The sequence below is a fragment of the Botrytis cinerea genome, chromosome 4 (assembly GCF_000143535.2).
Source record: "Botrytis cinerea B05.10 chromosome 4, complete sequence".
Lineage (NCBI taxonomy): Eukaryota > Fungi > Ascomycota > Leotiomycetes > Helotiales > Sclerotiniaceae > Botrytis > Botrytis cinerea.
In genome coordinates this window covers 496136-514422 of record NC_037313.1, presented here as the reverse complement: position 1 = coordinate 514422, position 18287 = coordinate 496136, and the positions used below count along the sequence as shown (strand labels likewise).

Genomic DNA, 18287 nt, shown 5'->3' with positions numbered 1-18287 from the left:
ATAAGAAGTAAAGGAGAGGCACGGAACCTTTGCGAGCTCGGGAAGCTTAGAAAGGTTTGGGAATGGTTCTTATTAATCTCATACGTGACAATCAAGTTTCTCCTCTATCCTGCCATAAACAAACCGACGATATTTGAACAATTTTATACTTTAGTCGTTAATTCTTCGGATTCTTGAAGTTACCTTCTGATCTTGGCTCCATTTCATCCCTTGTACAGTCCAACGATTAATCGCCGTCTCAACCAACCATCGTCTACCAACCCACGCAGGCCAAGATGTCTGCTGCCACTCTCGCCAATTCCTTCTCCACTGGCAATACTACCACAGCAATTATCGTTCCAGGAAAGCAACCTCTCACCATTACCTATAAACAGCTCACCGCCGAGATATCCTCATTTCAAAAGAAGCTCGCCAAGCTTGGTGTTACACCCCAAGCTGCAGTATCAATTGCTCTACCAAATACCTATGAATTCATAATTGCATTCTTAGCAGCATCATGGCAAAGAGGAATAGCCGCACCTCTTAACTCCGCATACAAGCAAGAGGAATTCGAATTCTACATTGATGATTTGAGCTCTGCAGTTGCTCTGGTTCCTAAAGATTCGTTTCAGAAAGATGGGCCTGCGGTGAGGGCCGCGAGAAAATATAATGCAGCCATTGCAGAATGTTACTGGAATGGCAGTGAGGTTGTGTTGGATGTTAAGGATGAGGGAAAACTGAAAGGGAAAGGAAATCAAAAGGTTGAGCAGGCACAACCAGATGATGTTGCTTTAGTTTTACATACCAGTGGAACGACAGGAAGACCAAAGGCTGTACCGTTGACACACAGGAACCTCACTACAACTATGAAAAACATACAAGCTACATACAAGCTTACTCCTGCAGATCGTACCATGCTTGTTATGCCTCTTTTCCATGTTCATGGACTTTTAGCGGGTTTCCTAGCTCCATTAATGTCTGGTGGTTCCGTCATCGTCCCCCTTAAGTTCTCTGCTTCCGAATTCTGGAGCGATTTCATTACACACAAAGCAAATTGGTATACTGCAGTTCCAACTATTCATCAAATTCTCTTAAAGAACCCACCACCCACAACCAAACCCAACATTCGATTCATCCGATCATGTTCTTCCCCTCTTTCTCCAACCACTTTTCACGCCCTGGAAGAAACATACAAGGCTCCTGTCCTTGAAGCCTACGCCATGACAGAAGCCTCTCATCAAATGACATCCAATCCTCTTCCACCTGGAAAGCGTCAACCCGGTTCTGTAGGAATTGGTCAAGGAGTTGAAGTACGAATTCTCGATGGCGAGGGTAAAGAAGTCCCAATTGGTTCCGAAGGAGAAATTTCTATTCGTGGCGAGAATGTCACGAAAGGTTATCTCAATAATGAGAAAGCCAACAAGGAGTCGTTTACCGAAGACGGATTTTTCAGAACTGGTGATCAAGGAAAGATGGATAAAGATAGATATGTGTTCATCACCGGCCGCATTAAGGAACTCATCAATAAAGGAGGCGAGAAGATCTCTCCTATTGAACTAGACAATGTTCTAGCACGTCACCCTGCTGTTTCCGAAGCCGTCAGCTTTGCTATACCCGATGAAATGTATGGTCAAGATGTTGGTGTTGCTATCGTATTGAAGCCAGATCAAAAATTGACTGCATCAGAGTTGAAGCAATGGGTTGCGGATAAAGTGGCCAAGTTCAAGGTGCCAAAACAGGTATACTTTTCGGATGTTATGCCAAAGACAGCTACAGGAAAGATTCAAAGGAGAATAGTGGCAGATACTATGCTTAAGCAACCTAAGGCTAAATTGTAGAGGCAATCTAGCTACCTACTTTTTAATTTGCCCAAAGGATTATGAAGTACATTATTATTGCCCTTGGATATTGTATTCCTATGTAGATGTATTCCTAGATGTACTACAAATTTTCATTTTCGTTTATACATGTACTTGTATAATGATTTTAGAGCATGCTTTTTGGGATTCAGATTTTTTTTTTTTTTGCTTTTTTCAAAGAAATACGAAATCCGCTTATGCAGTAGAACGATGAATAGTATCTATCTGCCAGACTGCCATTGAATATACTAGAGTACATCATTCCTCTACCCATCTATATGAACTACGTATCGCTATAATCCCAAGATATGTTCCAAGCAGCTTACTCACTCCATGGCCATCGATCCGTCCGATGTATCTCATACCCAGATCTTGATCTTGATCTCAATTCAAATTGTAATCCGATCTTCTGATTTTCAATCTTCTGATATCGATCGTATGGTGTAGAGTGGTTGACAGACTGGTTGACTGACTGACTGACTGACTGGTTGACTGGTTGACTGACTGGTTGACTGACTGGTTGACTGACTGGTTGACTGACTGACTAACTGACTTTGCTAGATTTTCCATAGCTACCTACCCATCCCATCCCATCGCAACTCAACTCAACTCACCTATTTTATGATTTACCTTACGTATCTTATGTATATCCATCTCCTCACGAAACCCTCCTTACCCGCCTTGTTTTCTACTTGCCCTCTCACCTCACCTCACCTCACCTCACCTCACCTCACCTCACCTCACCTCGCCCCCATTATCTCCTTTCCCTTTCTCATTCCCATTCCACTACTCTCTTCTCCCTATTCTCTTCTCCCTATTCTCTTCTCCCTACTCTCTTCTCCCTACTCTCCTCTCCCTATTCTCCTCTCCCATTCCCATTCCCATTCCACTACTCTCCCTCTCTCTCTCTCTCCCATACCACACCACACAAGAGGAAAGATAATCTAAACGAGAGCAATCCACATCCACCAACACATCTACTACTTACTAACACACTTGAAATTAAACCACAAGATAGATAAATTACTCAATATACCAAAAACATCAACCCAATCCCAATGTATTTCAATCTCCAATGACATACATACACATACATACAACAACAGCGTCACTTATTTCAAGACCCGCATTAATTAACTCAAGGATCAACAAGACCCGCATTCTAATCAACTTCATAACATGATGAACCGTAGATCTTACAATTACCGATTCATTGAATCAAATCAAAACTTGGCAAGGTCGAGAACACACAAGGACATGTAACAAATAAAGACAGACATTATAGTATTATGGTTTAAAAAAGAGATTCATTATTATTCTCTGCACTTCTCAATTCCGGGGAAACAATATTCAAATGTACAATTTCGGATTCTCTCTTCTCAAAAGCTTAATGTTTCCCACCCATCCATCCCCTTAAATAACTTCATGGAATTTTCTGAATACCATCAATGTAACAGGTGCACATGTAGAGCAACCTCGACAGCAATAGATATGCAAAGCACACGCCCCTAATGATCCTAATGAAGGTGAAAAACGCTCAAAAGCTTGTGAAAAGTCGTGTAAAAAAGAGAGAACGTGGCATATTAGGTCTAATGTGATAATTAAAGGAAAAACGCCGACGTCCCAATGATTTACAACAACATGCTCAAGAAACCTCCGATAACGGAGGCACCCATAACTGCCTCGTTGACACCGTAGGAGACAGCGGCACCCTTGCTAGAAGAAGCAGATGCACTTGAAGAGGAGCCGGTTGAAGTTCCAGAAGTGGTTCCAGATTGAGCATTGGCGGTAGTCTTGCAAGTGTAGGTACCTTGGATGTTACCGCTGTCGTGCTCAGACTTGAATCCACTGCAGTCGATGGATGTAGTAGATTGCATGTTGAAACCACCCTTGACGTCGTCAAGCTTTGGCAATTCAGGGCTAGAAGAATTGTGTTAGTTAACCTTCGCAATATGAGCGTGCGTGGATCAAAAACTTACGTAGTGAAGTTTCCAGAGAAATCAATAGCACCTCCAACTTGGGTCAATTCTGGGAAGTTGATAGCATCAAGAGCGGAGTTGTTGGCAATTTGGAAAGCACCTCCAACAGTCTCGAGCATAGGGATGGTGATGTTGGCGAGGGATGGGTTAGCAACGAAAGCCAATCCACCTTGTCCGTTGGCAGTGTTACCGACGGATGTCAAGTTTGGTGCGTTGAGGCTGGTGAAGTAGTTCTCGTAGAAACCGAGGGATCCGTTAACAACGGCCAAAGATGGAATGCTGACACTGGAAACGTTACGGAAGGTCATGTTGGCGGCCCAGATCAAGTTAGGGAAGCTAACATCCAAGCTCTTTCCGTTGGAATCGATGTTGAGAAGAGTGGTGACATTGCCAACTTGAGTGCTGAAGGTCTTGAGGCGGTTGTTGTTGTTGATGTTCAAGGTGTCAACGGTGTTCAAGTTGATACCATCGAGGGTGCTCAAGAAAGTGTTGGTGATGGTAACACTCTTGGCAGTTTTAACGGCATTGGTGAAAGTGAGAGATGGGAGAGCCGGAAGAGCAGCCCAGTCGATGGTTCCAATCTCGGTGAGGTCGGAGAATTGAAGGGTGGACAAGAGAGTCAAGTTGCTCAAAGTGAAAGTGTCATCGATAGTGGTGAGAGAAGTACTTGAGAGAGATGTGATGGCTCCGTTGTTCTCGACCAACAAGCTACCTTCGATGTGTTGAGGTCCATCAAGTTGAATGGTACCAGCTGCGGAAGTACTGATAAGAACATCACCAGAGATGGTCTTGCAATCAGCCAAAGCGGTGGCATCAGCAGCACTGTTGATGGTGGCGGTTGCTTGAGAGCAAACGGAAGCGGTTGTGGCAGCTAAATGAAAAAACGCCCGTTAGTATTTGTATCATCTCGATTGACCACTCTCCTGTTTGTGCACGCCATCAGAGATCGAATTGATCAATCTGCTGGTGCCTCCTGATGCACAACATCCACTCTCTGAACGTATTGATGGAAAGATTGACAACATACCAGAGACAGTGCCAACGACTGCGAGAGCCGGGAGAAGGGCTTTGGAGAACATGATTGATTTGAAGTAGCTTCTACTGTAACTTCGCAATTGTTAGTCCGATTATTGTAAGAAGAATGTAAAAAGTGGTTGATCGAAGAGGAATAAATGTGGGATGAAGTTGGAAGATGGTTTAATGGAGGACGAAGTGGCTGATGATCAGAATTCCTGGAGAAGGTGGTCCAAGAAATTTGCAGAGTGACAAATGCAGGAGCCAACAACTTCTTGAAGGAAGGGAAGGAAGGAATCAAACCATCAAACCATCAAACGTGAGGGAGGAATGGATCGAGAGAGGGAGCGACTGTTTGATTATTGTGTTGCACGATGATCGAGATGTCTTGGTGTATCTCCATTCACGAGGGAAGGAGAGAAGGGGAGAGAAAGCTTTCAGGAAATCGACTCACCCTTTGGATTTGATGCTGTTGATGGAATTACTCTTTCTCTTTTCGAGGGTGGTGTGTAGATAGATCCTTCTGTTCGTTTTGGATGGCTGAGTGCGATTCGAATATTATTAATGTAAGAGAGTGATAGAATCTTAACGACAGTAATGAAGTGATGGGAAAGAAAACAACTGGAAAGAAGACGACGATATGAACTTTTGCGAGCAGATGGAAAAAGAAGTGGGTGGCTTTTTCTTCAAAAAGGGTACAGGCGTAGGAAATGAATTCAAATCAAATGAAATCGAATTAAAAATCGGGCTAAGGAAGGAGGGAAGGATGAAAGTTGGCAAGGGCGGCCGGAAGTGGTCAGAAATCGTGGAAAAGGGGAGGATCCTAGCTGGAGAGGCTTGTTTAGTCGTGCAGTCCTAGTGAATCGTGGATTGAAGTGAAGTTTGGAAAAGGTTACGAAAGTTAAAGGGAGCGGAGAGCGGCCGTGATTGGCTGGCGGGGAGCCTTGGTATGATTAATCCCGCCCATCTATTGCCCGATGTGGTAAGACCTCGTGCTTGTTTTAGCTTCCTCTCGCTGGTGCAGGCTAGCTGGGTAAGGGTCGGTGCACGGCGGGTGTGAAAAGGATCTGGACGGCCACAGCCTAGTCTCTTCTGGGTAGTATCTATCGTCTGCACAATATCTCCCATGCCGCCGACCCTTGCCCAGCTAGGTCCGAATCTGCTTTTTATGGATACTCGGAAATGAAGAGGTGGATGAACATCAGCACATCACAATCATACCTGCTGCTCTACATCCTACATCCAGTTACCACTCACCAGTCCTCGTGGAAAAGCTTGTTGCCCCGTTCACAGTGCACTCGCTGCACACAGGCTCACTGCACCTTTCTTCCACTATTGAATCGCAACACCAAATGAATATCTTCTTCTTTGCATCCTACATCGATGTTGTCGTGTATCGTGGTTGTGCCCAGTGACTGGAACGCCGCGGAGGGATCTGTTGATGGTCGAGGAAAACAAGGGAGAGGGAGGGGTATCAAACGTCTCTCCAATGAATGGCTTGAGAACCTCTTCCTGTTGATGGTACGACGTACTACACAGACACGATTCTGGGAAGATGCACCACTACACCGCGCAACAGCAACATGACTGGCTGGTGGAAGTGTATGCTAGGTAGGTAGCTCAGTCACTTGTGGATCTTGGATTCGTTGTACAGTACGGATTTCGTGTGCACTTTCAAGACGGTTCATCATTCATCAGTCATCAGTCATCATTCATCATTCATCCCAAATGACTTGGATGGGGAGTTTCAATGGATTGATCGCTGGCCTGGTGGTTTTAGATTGATTCTTAGTGATGATTACGATATATCTTAGCTACCGACCGGTATCGTTCTTATTTCAGACGGTAGGAGTTTCTAACGTCTAATATAAATATAGAAATCTTAACTTTACTCAGCGTCTCTTAGAGGAAGCTTCTATCGTCAATTGGATACTTTTTGTCTTATACTAATAACATACACAGTTCTTCACAATGCTTGAATGCTTCAGAGTTTTCCAGTCGAACACAATCGCCTCCTTCGCACCGATACTCCAATGTGTATTCGACGGCACGACGGATAAGCATTACGATTCATCGGTGGCCAAACTCCATCTTGAACAATGGAATTGTTTACCAACATCCAATACTGTAAATTATGAAAATTAAACTCATCTCGATCGCGTTAGACATCATCCGCTATTTCAATTTTCTGCAAGTGACAAGCATCTCTCAATCATTCTGATGCATCTTGGTCCGAGTGTTTAACGTTAGTCCAAGACTAAAAACCAGTCCAGCGATTTACCCCTGAAAATGATTTGGGATGTTCTACTCATACGTCTTGGGTCCGAGATTCCGCAATGATTGATTGGCTCAATGGGCTGGAAATGGATCCTCTCCAATTCTTTTTCTAACACCTAGATGTCGACCTACGGAGGAGTAGGCATTCCTTTTCCAAGGTTCTCTTCTGCCTGTTCGAGATTTATTATCGGTACTTGATTTCCAAGTTCCAAGGCGAAGAAGAGTATGAGGACTGGTACGTTGTCAGCGGACTGTGAACAGTGAACAGTGAACAGGTGGACAGTGGGTGGAGAATCGTGAAGCTTTGGTTGTTGTTACCAATTTACCATGAGCTAACTACATAGCTACCTTTTACGACAGCTTAAGCAACAACCATTCATTCGTTCCTCAAGACGAGACAGACAACTTCTTGTGATGATGAACACGAATTTGGGTGGATTTTCATTCATTCATTCATTCCCTTTTCAATACAATACGAAGATCAGAGTTAAAAGTTCTGGAATGGCTCACTCATTGGGAGGGGTATTATCTCTTATTTTTGTTCAATGCTGTGTTACTATGAGGGTTCCTTTATTCGCCTCCCTCTCTTTCTCTCTCTTCGTTTAATGACTGGGTATGTAGGTAATGAACGGGAGAATACGAATCATACGAGGTAGGTAGGTCTTGGGTTTGCTTGTCACTCATTGTTCACATGTCTTTTTGTTATTACTTATTATAAAAATTTCCATCCATCTATCCAGGTTTACCTCGCTGCTTTTTGGGGATGAGGATCACTTGAATTTATATTTAGTTATCTTTGGCTGTGGCTTTCGTTTTGGTTGTATCTTTGGTTTTATTTTCATACACGGAGTAGACATGACCTGACGTGACGTGACGTGAAGTGAAGTCAAGTAAGCATTCAAATAATTCCTGATACCAGTTGTTCGTAAGTGTAAGTTGTAAGATATCAAGTCAAGACAATATCTTTACATCCTCAAGATGGCGTGGTCTGGTCGAGACCATTCATTATCCAAGGGAACAAATTTCTTACCCGATCTGAGATTTCTATTCTGAGATGGCTATGGCTATGGCTATTATGGCTAGGTATGTATCTCGTTCACAGCCACACTCTCGCAACTCACTTATGTCATATAACACACAATCGTGGCTTGGAATTTTGGTTGTCGTTGACTATTTACTTACCTCGAGCTTACGTTATGCTTTGTTTTTTTTGTGTGTGTGTGTGTGTGTTTTTTTTTTTTTTTTGGTTATTGGGCTGGCGGGCTGGGTTTGTGTATGTAAATCGTGGAATGAATCCTTTCTGTTTTTTTTATGTTTAGGAGGGAGGGTGAGGGTGAGGGGGAGGGGGAGGGGGGAAGATGGTGGGTGGGTGGGTGGATGGATGGATTGATATGTGAGTATGTGAGTGATTAGGAGGGAAGATGGTTGATTTCTGAATGGATATATATATATATATATATCTTGAATGGTTTGTAGAATGGTTTGTAGGTGTAGTATAATATAGTTAGAGGGATATTCGAGTAGGTATATATATATATATTATTGTAGATTGTGGATTGTGGTTGTAGATAGATATTGAGATATTGAGATTGGCATACAGATAGACACTCCATAGATAGGTACTCACATACTCAGATTGATATACAGATAGATACTCATATAGACACTCCATAGATAGATACTCAGCTCAACATATTATACATTGTATTCCACAAGTCCCTCCCTACATATCAATACCAATCCCAATACCCAAACTATCTAATTATTCATTCATTCAATTACGGAGGGAGTAGAGATTTACATATACACACATACCCACAACTATACAAACTCAAAGAAAGCTCCCTCCCCTCTCTCCCCTCCTCAAAAAGGACGAGGAACCCAGCAACCTACAACCCAACCTTCGTCGTTCGTTCGTTCGTTCGTTTGTAAATACTCACATACCATACCATACCATACCTACCCAAATACCCAAGATCCAGCCCAACCAACCAATCAATCAAACAATCCCGTGAGAAACAAAAAGAAGTTAGCACGATTGGTTATTTATATCTCCCACTCACCCACCCACAACCTCCCACCATCAATCCATCCAATAATCTCGAATTACGAATAACAAATTACGAATTACGAATTACGAATTACGAATTACGATATAGTTAAAAGTCCTCGAAAAATAATAATAAATACTACATAGATAGCACCACAGCTCAAACTTTACTTATTACTAGGGGGACGCGGGTGTGCTTATTACTCTGTACTTACATGTAAGTAAATGGAAATGGGGTGGAATCGTCATGATAACGCGTATACTGTGGGACGGAGTCCGGGTTTGATCGTGATGTTTATGTTTATGTTTGTATATAACTATACGTAGTTACGTATGTATGTATGTATGTATGTATGTATGTACTAACTATCTATTCGTAGGTATACTTACATATATGAATGAGTACGTATAGAGTAGTACGTGAATACCTACCTATCTACCTGTCTACCTGTCTATCTACACAAACATGTCCGAATGGATGATGTATTAGGTATTAGTGAGTGAGTGAGTGAGTGAGTACTCTGTAAGTTATAAGCGAATAATCGATCAATCAAATTTTGTACCTTCAATTACGGATAAATATCCCATACATCAGGAGAAGAAGAGATAAGTTGACATTAATTTTATTTTATTTTATTTAATTTGATTTGATTGCGTTAACTTGATGTTATCAATATCAATAACTATCAATATCGATATCGATAAATACATGGTTCGAGAGATAGTTAGTTGGTGGGTATTGATTTAGATGAGATAAGCCTTTTTGGGGAAGGGGAAAGGGGGGAGGGGGATTGCGAATTGGGTGGGCATTGGGAATCTAGATTTGGGGATTTGGGGATGAGATGCTTGCCCGGCAGAGTTTGGGTGCATGAGTGTATGTATGTATAGGGAGGGAATGGAGATGGAGATTGAGATTGAGATTAATGAGGTGTGATTTATGGATGGATTTATGAATGCATTCCTGGATTCTGGATTCTGGATTCTGGATTCTGAATCTAATTCGAGTATTCGATCCATTAATTCATGAATACCGTCCATTACCACTCGCTCACTATACATAGATAGGGATTTGAGATGTTTTCTCGAGAGAGAGAGAGAGAGAGAGAGAGAGAGAGAATGGATATCTACTGTATATCTATTTTATATCTATCTGTAACACTCTCTTCTAAGTCCTCCAAAAAACGAAGAAAAAAAGGAAGAAGAAGAAAAAGAAAAAGGAAGAAAATATTAATATAAACAAGGCTTGAGTTAAAAGAAATTGAGAATGTTATATCTCTATCTATTTATTTATCACCGTCAATATAGATACCTAGTAAGCACTATATTAAGATTCGAGTCCAGTCCAGTCCAGTCCAGTCCATGTTTGTTTCTCTGCTTCATCGGCGGCTCTGATTAGAGAAAGTGTGTGTGGCATACACGTGATACGATGTGATGTGATGTACCTATACTTCATTCAATTCATCTCATATCACATTTTACTAGATACGCAATAAAATAGAATCGAATGTAAGACAGAGCAAGACAGAGCAAGGCAGAGAGCAATGCTGTGACGGATGGGAAAATATTATATTGGGATACATAGACACGACGTGTTTATGTATTACCAGTGTACCACCAGAGATATGTGGGAATATGTAGTATGGAGATCTTTGATGGTCATTTGGATGTGTGTGTGTATGTGTATGTGTATGGTGTATGGTATATGATACTTATGGATTTTGGAACAGGTATTTTCGAGCTTGTAGGGGCTTTGTTTGTTTGGTGGGTGGGTGCGTGGGTAGGTAGGTAGGTGGTGTATATATATATATATCTCCTGTGGTTATTCTGCAACATTTCCAAGTAAATGAATGGATGAGTAGGGGAGGGGAGTGAGTGAGTGAGTGGGTGAGTGAGTAACTGAGGGGATTAATTGAAATTGAAATTGGAAAATGGAAATGGAAATGGAAAATGGAAATTAAAGATGCAGAATGCAAAACGTCAAGTGATGGATGCATATGTATGTATGTATGTATGTATGTATATGTACGGTCTGTGTCTTCAAGCATGTATCTAGATATATATAGTATATGTATGGACATGTATGTACCGGTACTACCTATCATATACATACCTAAAGTCATATCATATGCTCCTCCACACAGCTACAGCTATAGCGATGTATCACATCGTATCAGCTGGTTATGGTTATGGTTATGGTTGAGTGCATATATAGGAGGATATACAGATACAGCGGAGATGTTTCTTGTGGCGCGGTTGCATGTACATGTTTGCGTATGTATGTTTATGTTTCTGTGTATATGTATATGTATGTATATTGTTCGATTTTGTTCTGCTTATAGCCTCGTTTTATGTGTTGTACTGGGTTGATTTGATTTGGTTGGTGTGCGGGTATGAGTTTTGGGGGGGTATGGTGTTGGTTTTGTGAGTGGGTGGATGGATGGATGGATGGATGGATGGATGAAGAGGGTGATTATTGAGTTATGGTAGAAAATCTCTGTCTCTTCCCCCCTTTCTCCAACTGGACAACTTTGGGAAGGGTAAAGAGACAGATGGAAGGATATAAAGGTGGAAAACTAGATAGATAGATAGATAGATAGCTGAAGACGAAATTTGCAATCCAACCCATGACGGTCTAGAATATCGCTAGTAGTGCTTGATGATGTTGCGAATATTTACTACCTGCATATAAAACACATACTGTATGCCAGTACATACATATACATAAGCATGTTACCATCAAACATCCACAGCATCAAATATGCAAGTACATAGATAGGTGGGTAACAATACGTCAAACGCCAAATCTACGTATGTACAAAAACCGTTTTGTTTCATCTCATCTTGTCTCGTCTCGTCTGGTCTTCTGGTCTTCTGGTCTCGGTTCGGTTCGGTTCGGTTTGTTGTTTTGAGACGTTCAATTTCTCGTCTGTGGCGTCAGTGGATCGGGCTTTGTGATTCTGTTTGTTTATTTTCGTTGGTCACGGTGTAGTTCTGACTTGCATCGACATACGGTGATATGGTTTATTTAAAGTCTGTGTATATATGTATATTTATATTTGGCGGGACGGGCTGGGCGGGATGGGTTGGTAATGTTTTACTTTTGAAAGATGAGAGACGAGAGATGAAAGATAGAATGGGACGGGTGAGTGAGGTGAGTGAGGTGTAGTATAATGGAGTCAATAGTGATGAAAATGGGAATGGGGATAATGAAGCAATGCATAGCAGACTAGAGGATGAAGGGGCTGAATGTAGATTGAGGCTTATATTCGAAGATTAAGGACTGGCGAATGCATTTAAACTTGGATTTGAAAATTGTATTGATAATCGATTGAAAATCATGTAATTCAACTCACCAACCAAAAACTTATGGCTTGGGAATTGTACAGCACAATAGTGAAAAAAAGGTTTACCGTTATTTATGATATAGCACATCTCAATCTTGTGTATTTTTATGATAAATTATAAAGTATGAATTGCAAAATTCCATTATCCTCTTTCGGTGTACTGTGTGTGTCTTGCAATTTATCCTGACTTCGCATCCTAAGTCTTATTGTCCCATTTCCATGATGGCGGGTTAATTTCCCATAAAAAACTCCGTTTATTAACCCTCGTATTTCATTTGGGACTCTTTTGTATCTATTGTTTCTTCTTTGAAAAGTAGTGTATACCGTCATGTACAGTCGTATACGTGCATAACCTTCCAGATTCAAGAATATTCTTCAAGAGTAGTGATATCGGTGTCTTCTACTCGCCACATGTACCACATGAATATAGTTCTGATGTCATTGTCAGCTTTCTGTTATGAGGCTTAAACGATTTTGGGAATCTATAAAGGCAAGATGGGAAGCGGAGACAAAACTCTTGTGAGTAAATTCGGTGAGCTATACGGTAGTGAGAACAGGGAGAAGGGGATGAACTGAGAAGGGATTCACATAGAAACATAGCATCTGAATTTTCAGATGAGTGAACTGTCACCCATCATCAAGATATAAAAGTGGCGTATTTGCATAGTAATTGGACAGAGGTTAGACTCGCTGGAGATCTCCCCCAAAAGAAAAACAAAAACAAGTCCTTAAAAACCCACCTATATGGACTAAACTTCTCAGCTATCTCTTCCATTTCCTTCTCCGACATATACTTCCATTTTCCACCCCCCTTTGCTCCCTTTCCCGCTTTTTTCAATTTCTCAACATCTCTTCCTACGAGCGCAGCCATTCCTCTTTGAACCCCTAGATCTCCGGTACTAAAAACATCGAGACGTTTGAGAGCAAAACAGGCAAACATTTCGACGCTCCATTTTCCGAGACCCCGTACTTGGATTAGGGAATCGAAAACTTCTTCGTAGGAGGCAGTAAGGAGGAAGGGGGTAGTTAGGTCACCATTTGTAAATTTGAGGGCGAGGCCGGATATGTATTCAGCTTTTCGTTGAGAGAGACCGGCGGTGCGGACTGAATTTGTTAGTGAGAAGGGGAGATAAAAGATGAATAGGGAGGTGAATTGAATAAGTGTGAGTATAAAGGTACCGGGGAGGTTGGAGACATGGGATGAGTAAAGAATTATGCTCACGATTAGGTATGTCAGTAGCTACAATAGCGGAAGGGTTAGGAAATGTATGAGTAGATGGATCTGAATCAGGTGGATTGAAAAGAGCTACAAATTTAGCTTTGATGGATTTGGCCGCTGCACCGGAGACCTAATTTATGTCAGGTAATGCACATACAAAGAAACCATTGTTTGTTTTTAGGATTCTTCCTACCTGTTGTGATATAATTCCACTAACCAACGCTCTGAACGGTTCAATCTCTTCAGCTAACCCCTCAGCGGAAAACATCTTACATGGATGTTTCTCAATAATTGGTTTCAACTTGGGTTCAACTTTGATCAAGTGCTCTATAGCTTTGTTCAAAACATCGGAGGTTGATACTTTTACTGCAGGTGGTTTCGATGGAGATACTTCGTCCATAGATTTGTTGGCAAGGAGTCGATGAGTTTCAGGTGTGACTAAGGGAGCATTTGTTCCATTAAGAACTGCAAGACGATCAACGGGAACAGGAGGTGGAGGCATACTATCACCAACGTCTTTATAAGGACTAGACATTGACCCGATAGCTGCCGGAGTTGGAGTCACTGGAGGTGGAAGAATTGGAGAGGTCTTCTTTCTCTTTGGGGTCGATGGACTTGCATTTTTGGTGGGTGGGGAGTCGGATGATTCATTCGAAGCAATTTTCCTCTTTTTGAGGGCTGGTTTTATGGGAGGCAAAGAAGGTTCGGATTCTTCGCGGGATATGGCCTCCTTCTTTGGGGGACTTGATGCTATGGGAGGCAGTGAAGAATCTGATATATCTGGAGATATAGCCTTTCTCTTCCTGCTGAGTTTAACCTTAGATCCTGTTGGGCCATTTCCAACGATAGCCCTGGTAGTTTTCGCCACAGGAGAAGCAGACGTAGTTTCAGGTAGTTTCTCGGCGATGATAGAAGCTGCACTTAAACGAGCTGATCGCCTTGTAGACATTTTGAATTGACTTGATGATTGCAGAGAAAAGAGTTTTATTGATGAAGTGATGAATTTGAATGACAGTACTCTGTGCAGCCTAATTCCTGAATTGTAAGCAAGATACTTCCACTATCTCAAGATATTAGTGATTTGATCAATACTTCAGAGCGACAGATACCTGCATATTCGTTCATATGTTTGAATTCAGAACAATGGATGATTATCTTGACTTCAGACGATGACTCCAACTCTACTTATCCTGCAAGCCCAAGTATTCAGCATGGCACCATCCCTATGTTTCAAATTCATTGGAAAATGGCAGATTCACGTGACGACTCCTTTTTTGGCCAGGTAATCCGATCCAGATAGAGGCGAACTCGCGAGTCCGGACATTGATTGACATACATGAGGAAAAATTGGCATGGGCATTGGCAAACGCAACACAAGCAATATACCTTGATAAGAGTACGAATCAGATGGTAGTGTATGTAAAAATTAATTTCAGCGTTCATCGTCAGACAGTGGTGTGTGTAGTAGTGAACGATACAACACTTTTAACAACGCAAATGTATACAAGTGAATATATTGTACGTCTACATCAAGTGCAAAAGAAAACACTCCATATATACTTCCTCTCCATCTTCTCAACATCTCTTTCTGTGTGTGGAGTTCCCCTCAAAATTCAATAAATATTACAAAGGTCTAGTTCCTCTCTTTTCATTCGCTTATACACTCTTGGCATAATTTCTAAATTCGTGTAGGAACCTCGAGGCCACTCTGAACTGATCTCCCTGCCACTCGCGACCTCCTCAACTTCTTCAGATCTGCCAAACTCCCTGATTTTAGTGTCAAAGAGCTCACAATTTCACCATCCTTTGTAACGGAATTTCGGGGCGCTCTAACTTCTACGTCTGCGATCTCGAATTGATATAATCTACTTTTCTTACTGGTGGTTTTGAAGCCACAGGGGTTTCGTCATGTTGGGTCCTAAGGGTGGCATGAATTGGAAGGCTACAAAAGCACAATTACCGCCAGCGAGAGCGATATGGGTGTTTCTTACAAGGACGCGATTTCTACTATGTGTTGCATTAGCCGGTGTTGTTGTATTACTATGGAGAGGAATTAGTACTTCAGCACAAGAGATGCAAAGGTAAGCAAGCACCTTACTTATGGCTTATCAGTAATTACCGAAGAAGAACAACGCTGATTTTGTACTGTGTCTAAAGATATTATTGCTGGGGGCCTTCGAAACCACCGATGCAGATGACATTGAATGAACAGGCCGACTGGAACGCGCATTTACAAACACCAGTTATCTTTAACCACCATGAGCCAGTTGTTGTCAATTCTACTACCATTAAAAGTGTCGACCTCAATCCTATCCGATCTACTACAAAAGCAATTGCGAATAAGGAACGGATTCTGATCTTGACCCCTCTCCGAGATGCCGCGTCATATTTGCCAAAATACTTTGATTTGCTCTCACTCTTGTCATACCCACACGATTTGATAGATCTTGCTTTCTTGGTTGGCGATTCATCTGACGACACTCTCGCTGTGCTTGCTGCAGAACTCGACAGAATTCAGGACGGAAAGGAAACCGAGGCATTCAACAGTGCTTTGATTGTTCAGAAGGATTTTGGTGCGGTTTCGGGCCAGACCGTTGAGGAACGTCATGCGTATGCAGCTCAAGCACCCCGAAGAAAGATCATGGCTCGTGCCAGAAACTATCTCTTGTCTGCGGCATTGAAACCAGAACATTCATGGGTCTACTGGAGAGATGCAGACATCGTTGATAGTCCTGAGAAGATCATTGAGGACTTCATTGCTCACGATAGAGATATCATTGTACCAAGTATGAATATCTCTCTTTCATAAGATTTGTTACAATTACTGACTTTTGCAGATGTCTGGTTCCATCGATACCGTGATGGAGTTGATATTGAGGGTCGATGTAAGTCTAGACCACACTTGGAAGTCTGCAATGAATGCTAATCGTCCTTAGTTGATTACAACTCATGGATCGAGTCGGATAAAGCACTCAAGCTTGCCTCAAAGCTTGACAAAGACACAGTTATCGTCGAGGGTATGTATTAATCTCAGAAACTTTGTGTCACCATACTAACAATACTCTAGGTTATAAAGAATTCGATACCGGCCGCACTTACATGGCTTTGATGGGTAACTGGAGAGAAAACAAGGATGAGGAAGTCAAGCTTGATGGTATTGGTGGAGTCAACATTATTGTTAAGGCAGATGTTCATAGATCAGGTAATTGTGCCAGATAATTTTGAAGAGGGCAAAGTATTGACCAATACATAGGAATCAACTTTCCCGCCTACGCATTCGAAAATCAAGCCGAGACTGAAGGATTCGCAAAAATGGCCAAGAGAGCAGGGTATGAAGTTATTGGATTGCCCAACTATGTCGTCTGGCACATGGATACGGAGGAGAAGCCTGGTAACAACGTTTGAGATGCCACTGTATTAAGAAATTCGTTCGGACACGTCTTAATGAATATACGGAGTTTTTTTTAGTCAGAAAGAGAAGATTTTGTATGATTGGATTCGGAAAAGGAACCAACATCCAGAAAGGAGGGGAAAATGATTCCCCCCAACCTATTTTCGAAGGGGGTTTTTTAACTTCGAGATTTCTTGTACCGAACTTTTTTTCCTTTTTCATTCTAGGGGGTCCGGGAGTTTGATCATTTTTCACGAATGAAGATAAGGGCTTGGGCTTGTTAGCAAGCATGGTTGCAAGGACAGCATACCACTGTAATAGAAATGTCCCAATTGCGATTTGTTTATGAATGGTCTTTATTTCTTCCGTGGTGCACTGGATGAAAAAATGGAGGATGATGAATCGGAAGGCGGGGATTTAATGAGAATGAGAATGAGAGTGCGAATGTGGTTGAGAGGGATTAGAGGGACTAGAAATTTTGAGATTTGTAATTGTTTCTATGGGTATAGGTATTGAGGTATCTATGAATAATGGGGGTGGATGGATGTGTGTTGTGGATAGTTAGGTAGTCTTGAGGAGAAATCAAAAGTTTTGGGCAGAGGAAGGGAAGGAGAGTAAAGCAGAGGGTGGAATAGATAGAATAGCTTACTAGGTAGAAACACTGGTTTGCGAATATGAGGATGTTTGCATTAGTTGGATTTGTGCTTCTTCTTGTGGTGCTGATTTGTGAGACTGACTTGTGTTTGGATCGGCGGTGGGATTGGGATTGGAATGGATTTGATTTGTATGGATGTGGCAAAGCTAGATGGCTGGATGGATGGTGTTTAGTCTGATGGATCAGATTATATCGGGAAGACTCTCGATCTTGGAGTTTGGGCTAGATTGGGCTGTGGCTATGGAGATGGAAGTGGTAGTGGGCGAGAGGAGAACAGGACAAAGTGAAAAGTTTCGAAGGATTGAAGAAGAGGCGAGGACATGTCTGATGCTTGCTTGTTTGCTTGCTTCATATCCTATGATTCTGGCCATTTGATGCTTCGAAAGTTCTTTTCTCTTGCTTGAGATTTGTTTTACTTTAGTGTCATGACTCTTAGATTTTCATATCAGGAGTTCTCTGGACTTAGACTTGGCTTGAGTTTTTGGACACTTCTTTGCCTCTGTTGGTCACAGTGTTGAGA

At 41.9% G+C, this 18287-nt stretch overlaps 4 protein-coding genes across 4 annotated transcripts; 2 read left to right on the top strand and 2 right to left on the bottom strand.

The window, feature by feature from the left end:
• Positions 1-86: 86 nt before the first annotated feature.
• Bcpcs60 lies at positions 87-1973 on the top strand. The gene has a single exon (XM_001550855.2). It carries the CDS (start codon positions 276-278, stop codon positions 1815-1817), a length of 1542 nt encoding a protein of 513 aa, XP_001550905.1. The 5' UTR covers positions 87-275; the 3' UTR covers positions 1818-1973.
• A 1132-nt stretch (positions 1974-3105) lies between these two features.
• BCIN_04g01310 (hypothetical protein) lies at positions 3106-5687 on the bottom strand. Its single transcript, XM_024692379.1, has 4 exons — positions 5286-5687; positions 4845-4924; positions 3818-4688; positions 3106-3758 (listed from the first exon to the last, which is right to left on the bottom strand). The coding sequence occupies exons 2-4, from the start codon at positions 4894-4896 to the stop codon at positions 3470-3472; spliced, it is 1212 nt and encodes a 403-aa protein (XP_024548154.1). The 5' UTR covers positions 4897-4924; positions 5286-5687; the 3' UTR covers positions 3106-3469.
• Positions 5688-12591: 6904 nt separating this feature from the next.
• Positions 12592-15001, bottom strand: Bcmag1. Its single transcript, XM_024692378.1, has 5 exons — positions 14835-15001; positions 13915-14781; positions 13725-13851; positions 13243-13606; positions 12592-12934 (listed from the first exon to the last, which is right to left on the bottom strand). Exons 1-5 carry the CDS (start codon positions 14844-14846, stop codon positions 12865-12867), a joined length of 1440 nt encoding a protein of 479 aa, XP_024548153.1. The 5' UTR covers positions 14847-15001; the 3' UTR covers positions 12592-12864.
• Positions 15002-15127: 126 nt separating this feature from the next.
• Positions 15128-17801, top strand: BCIN_04g01290 (hypothetical protein). The gene is made up of 7 exons (XM_024692377.1): positions 15128-15352; positions 15414-15802; positions 15879-16507; positions 16559-16606; positions 16658-16738; positions 16789-16923; positions 16975-17801. The coding sequence occupies exons 2-7, from the start codon at positions 15630-15632 to the stop codon at positions 17124-17126; spliced, it is 1218 nt and encodes a 405-aa protein (XP_024548152.1). The 5' UTR covers positions 15128-15352; positions 15414-15629; the 3' UTR covers positions 17127-17801.
• The last annotated feature ends 486 nt before the right edge of the window (positions 17802-18287 follow it).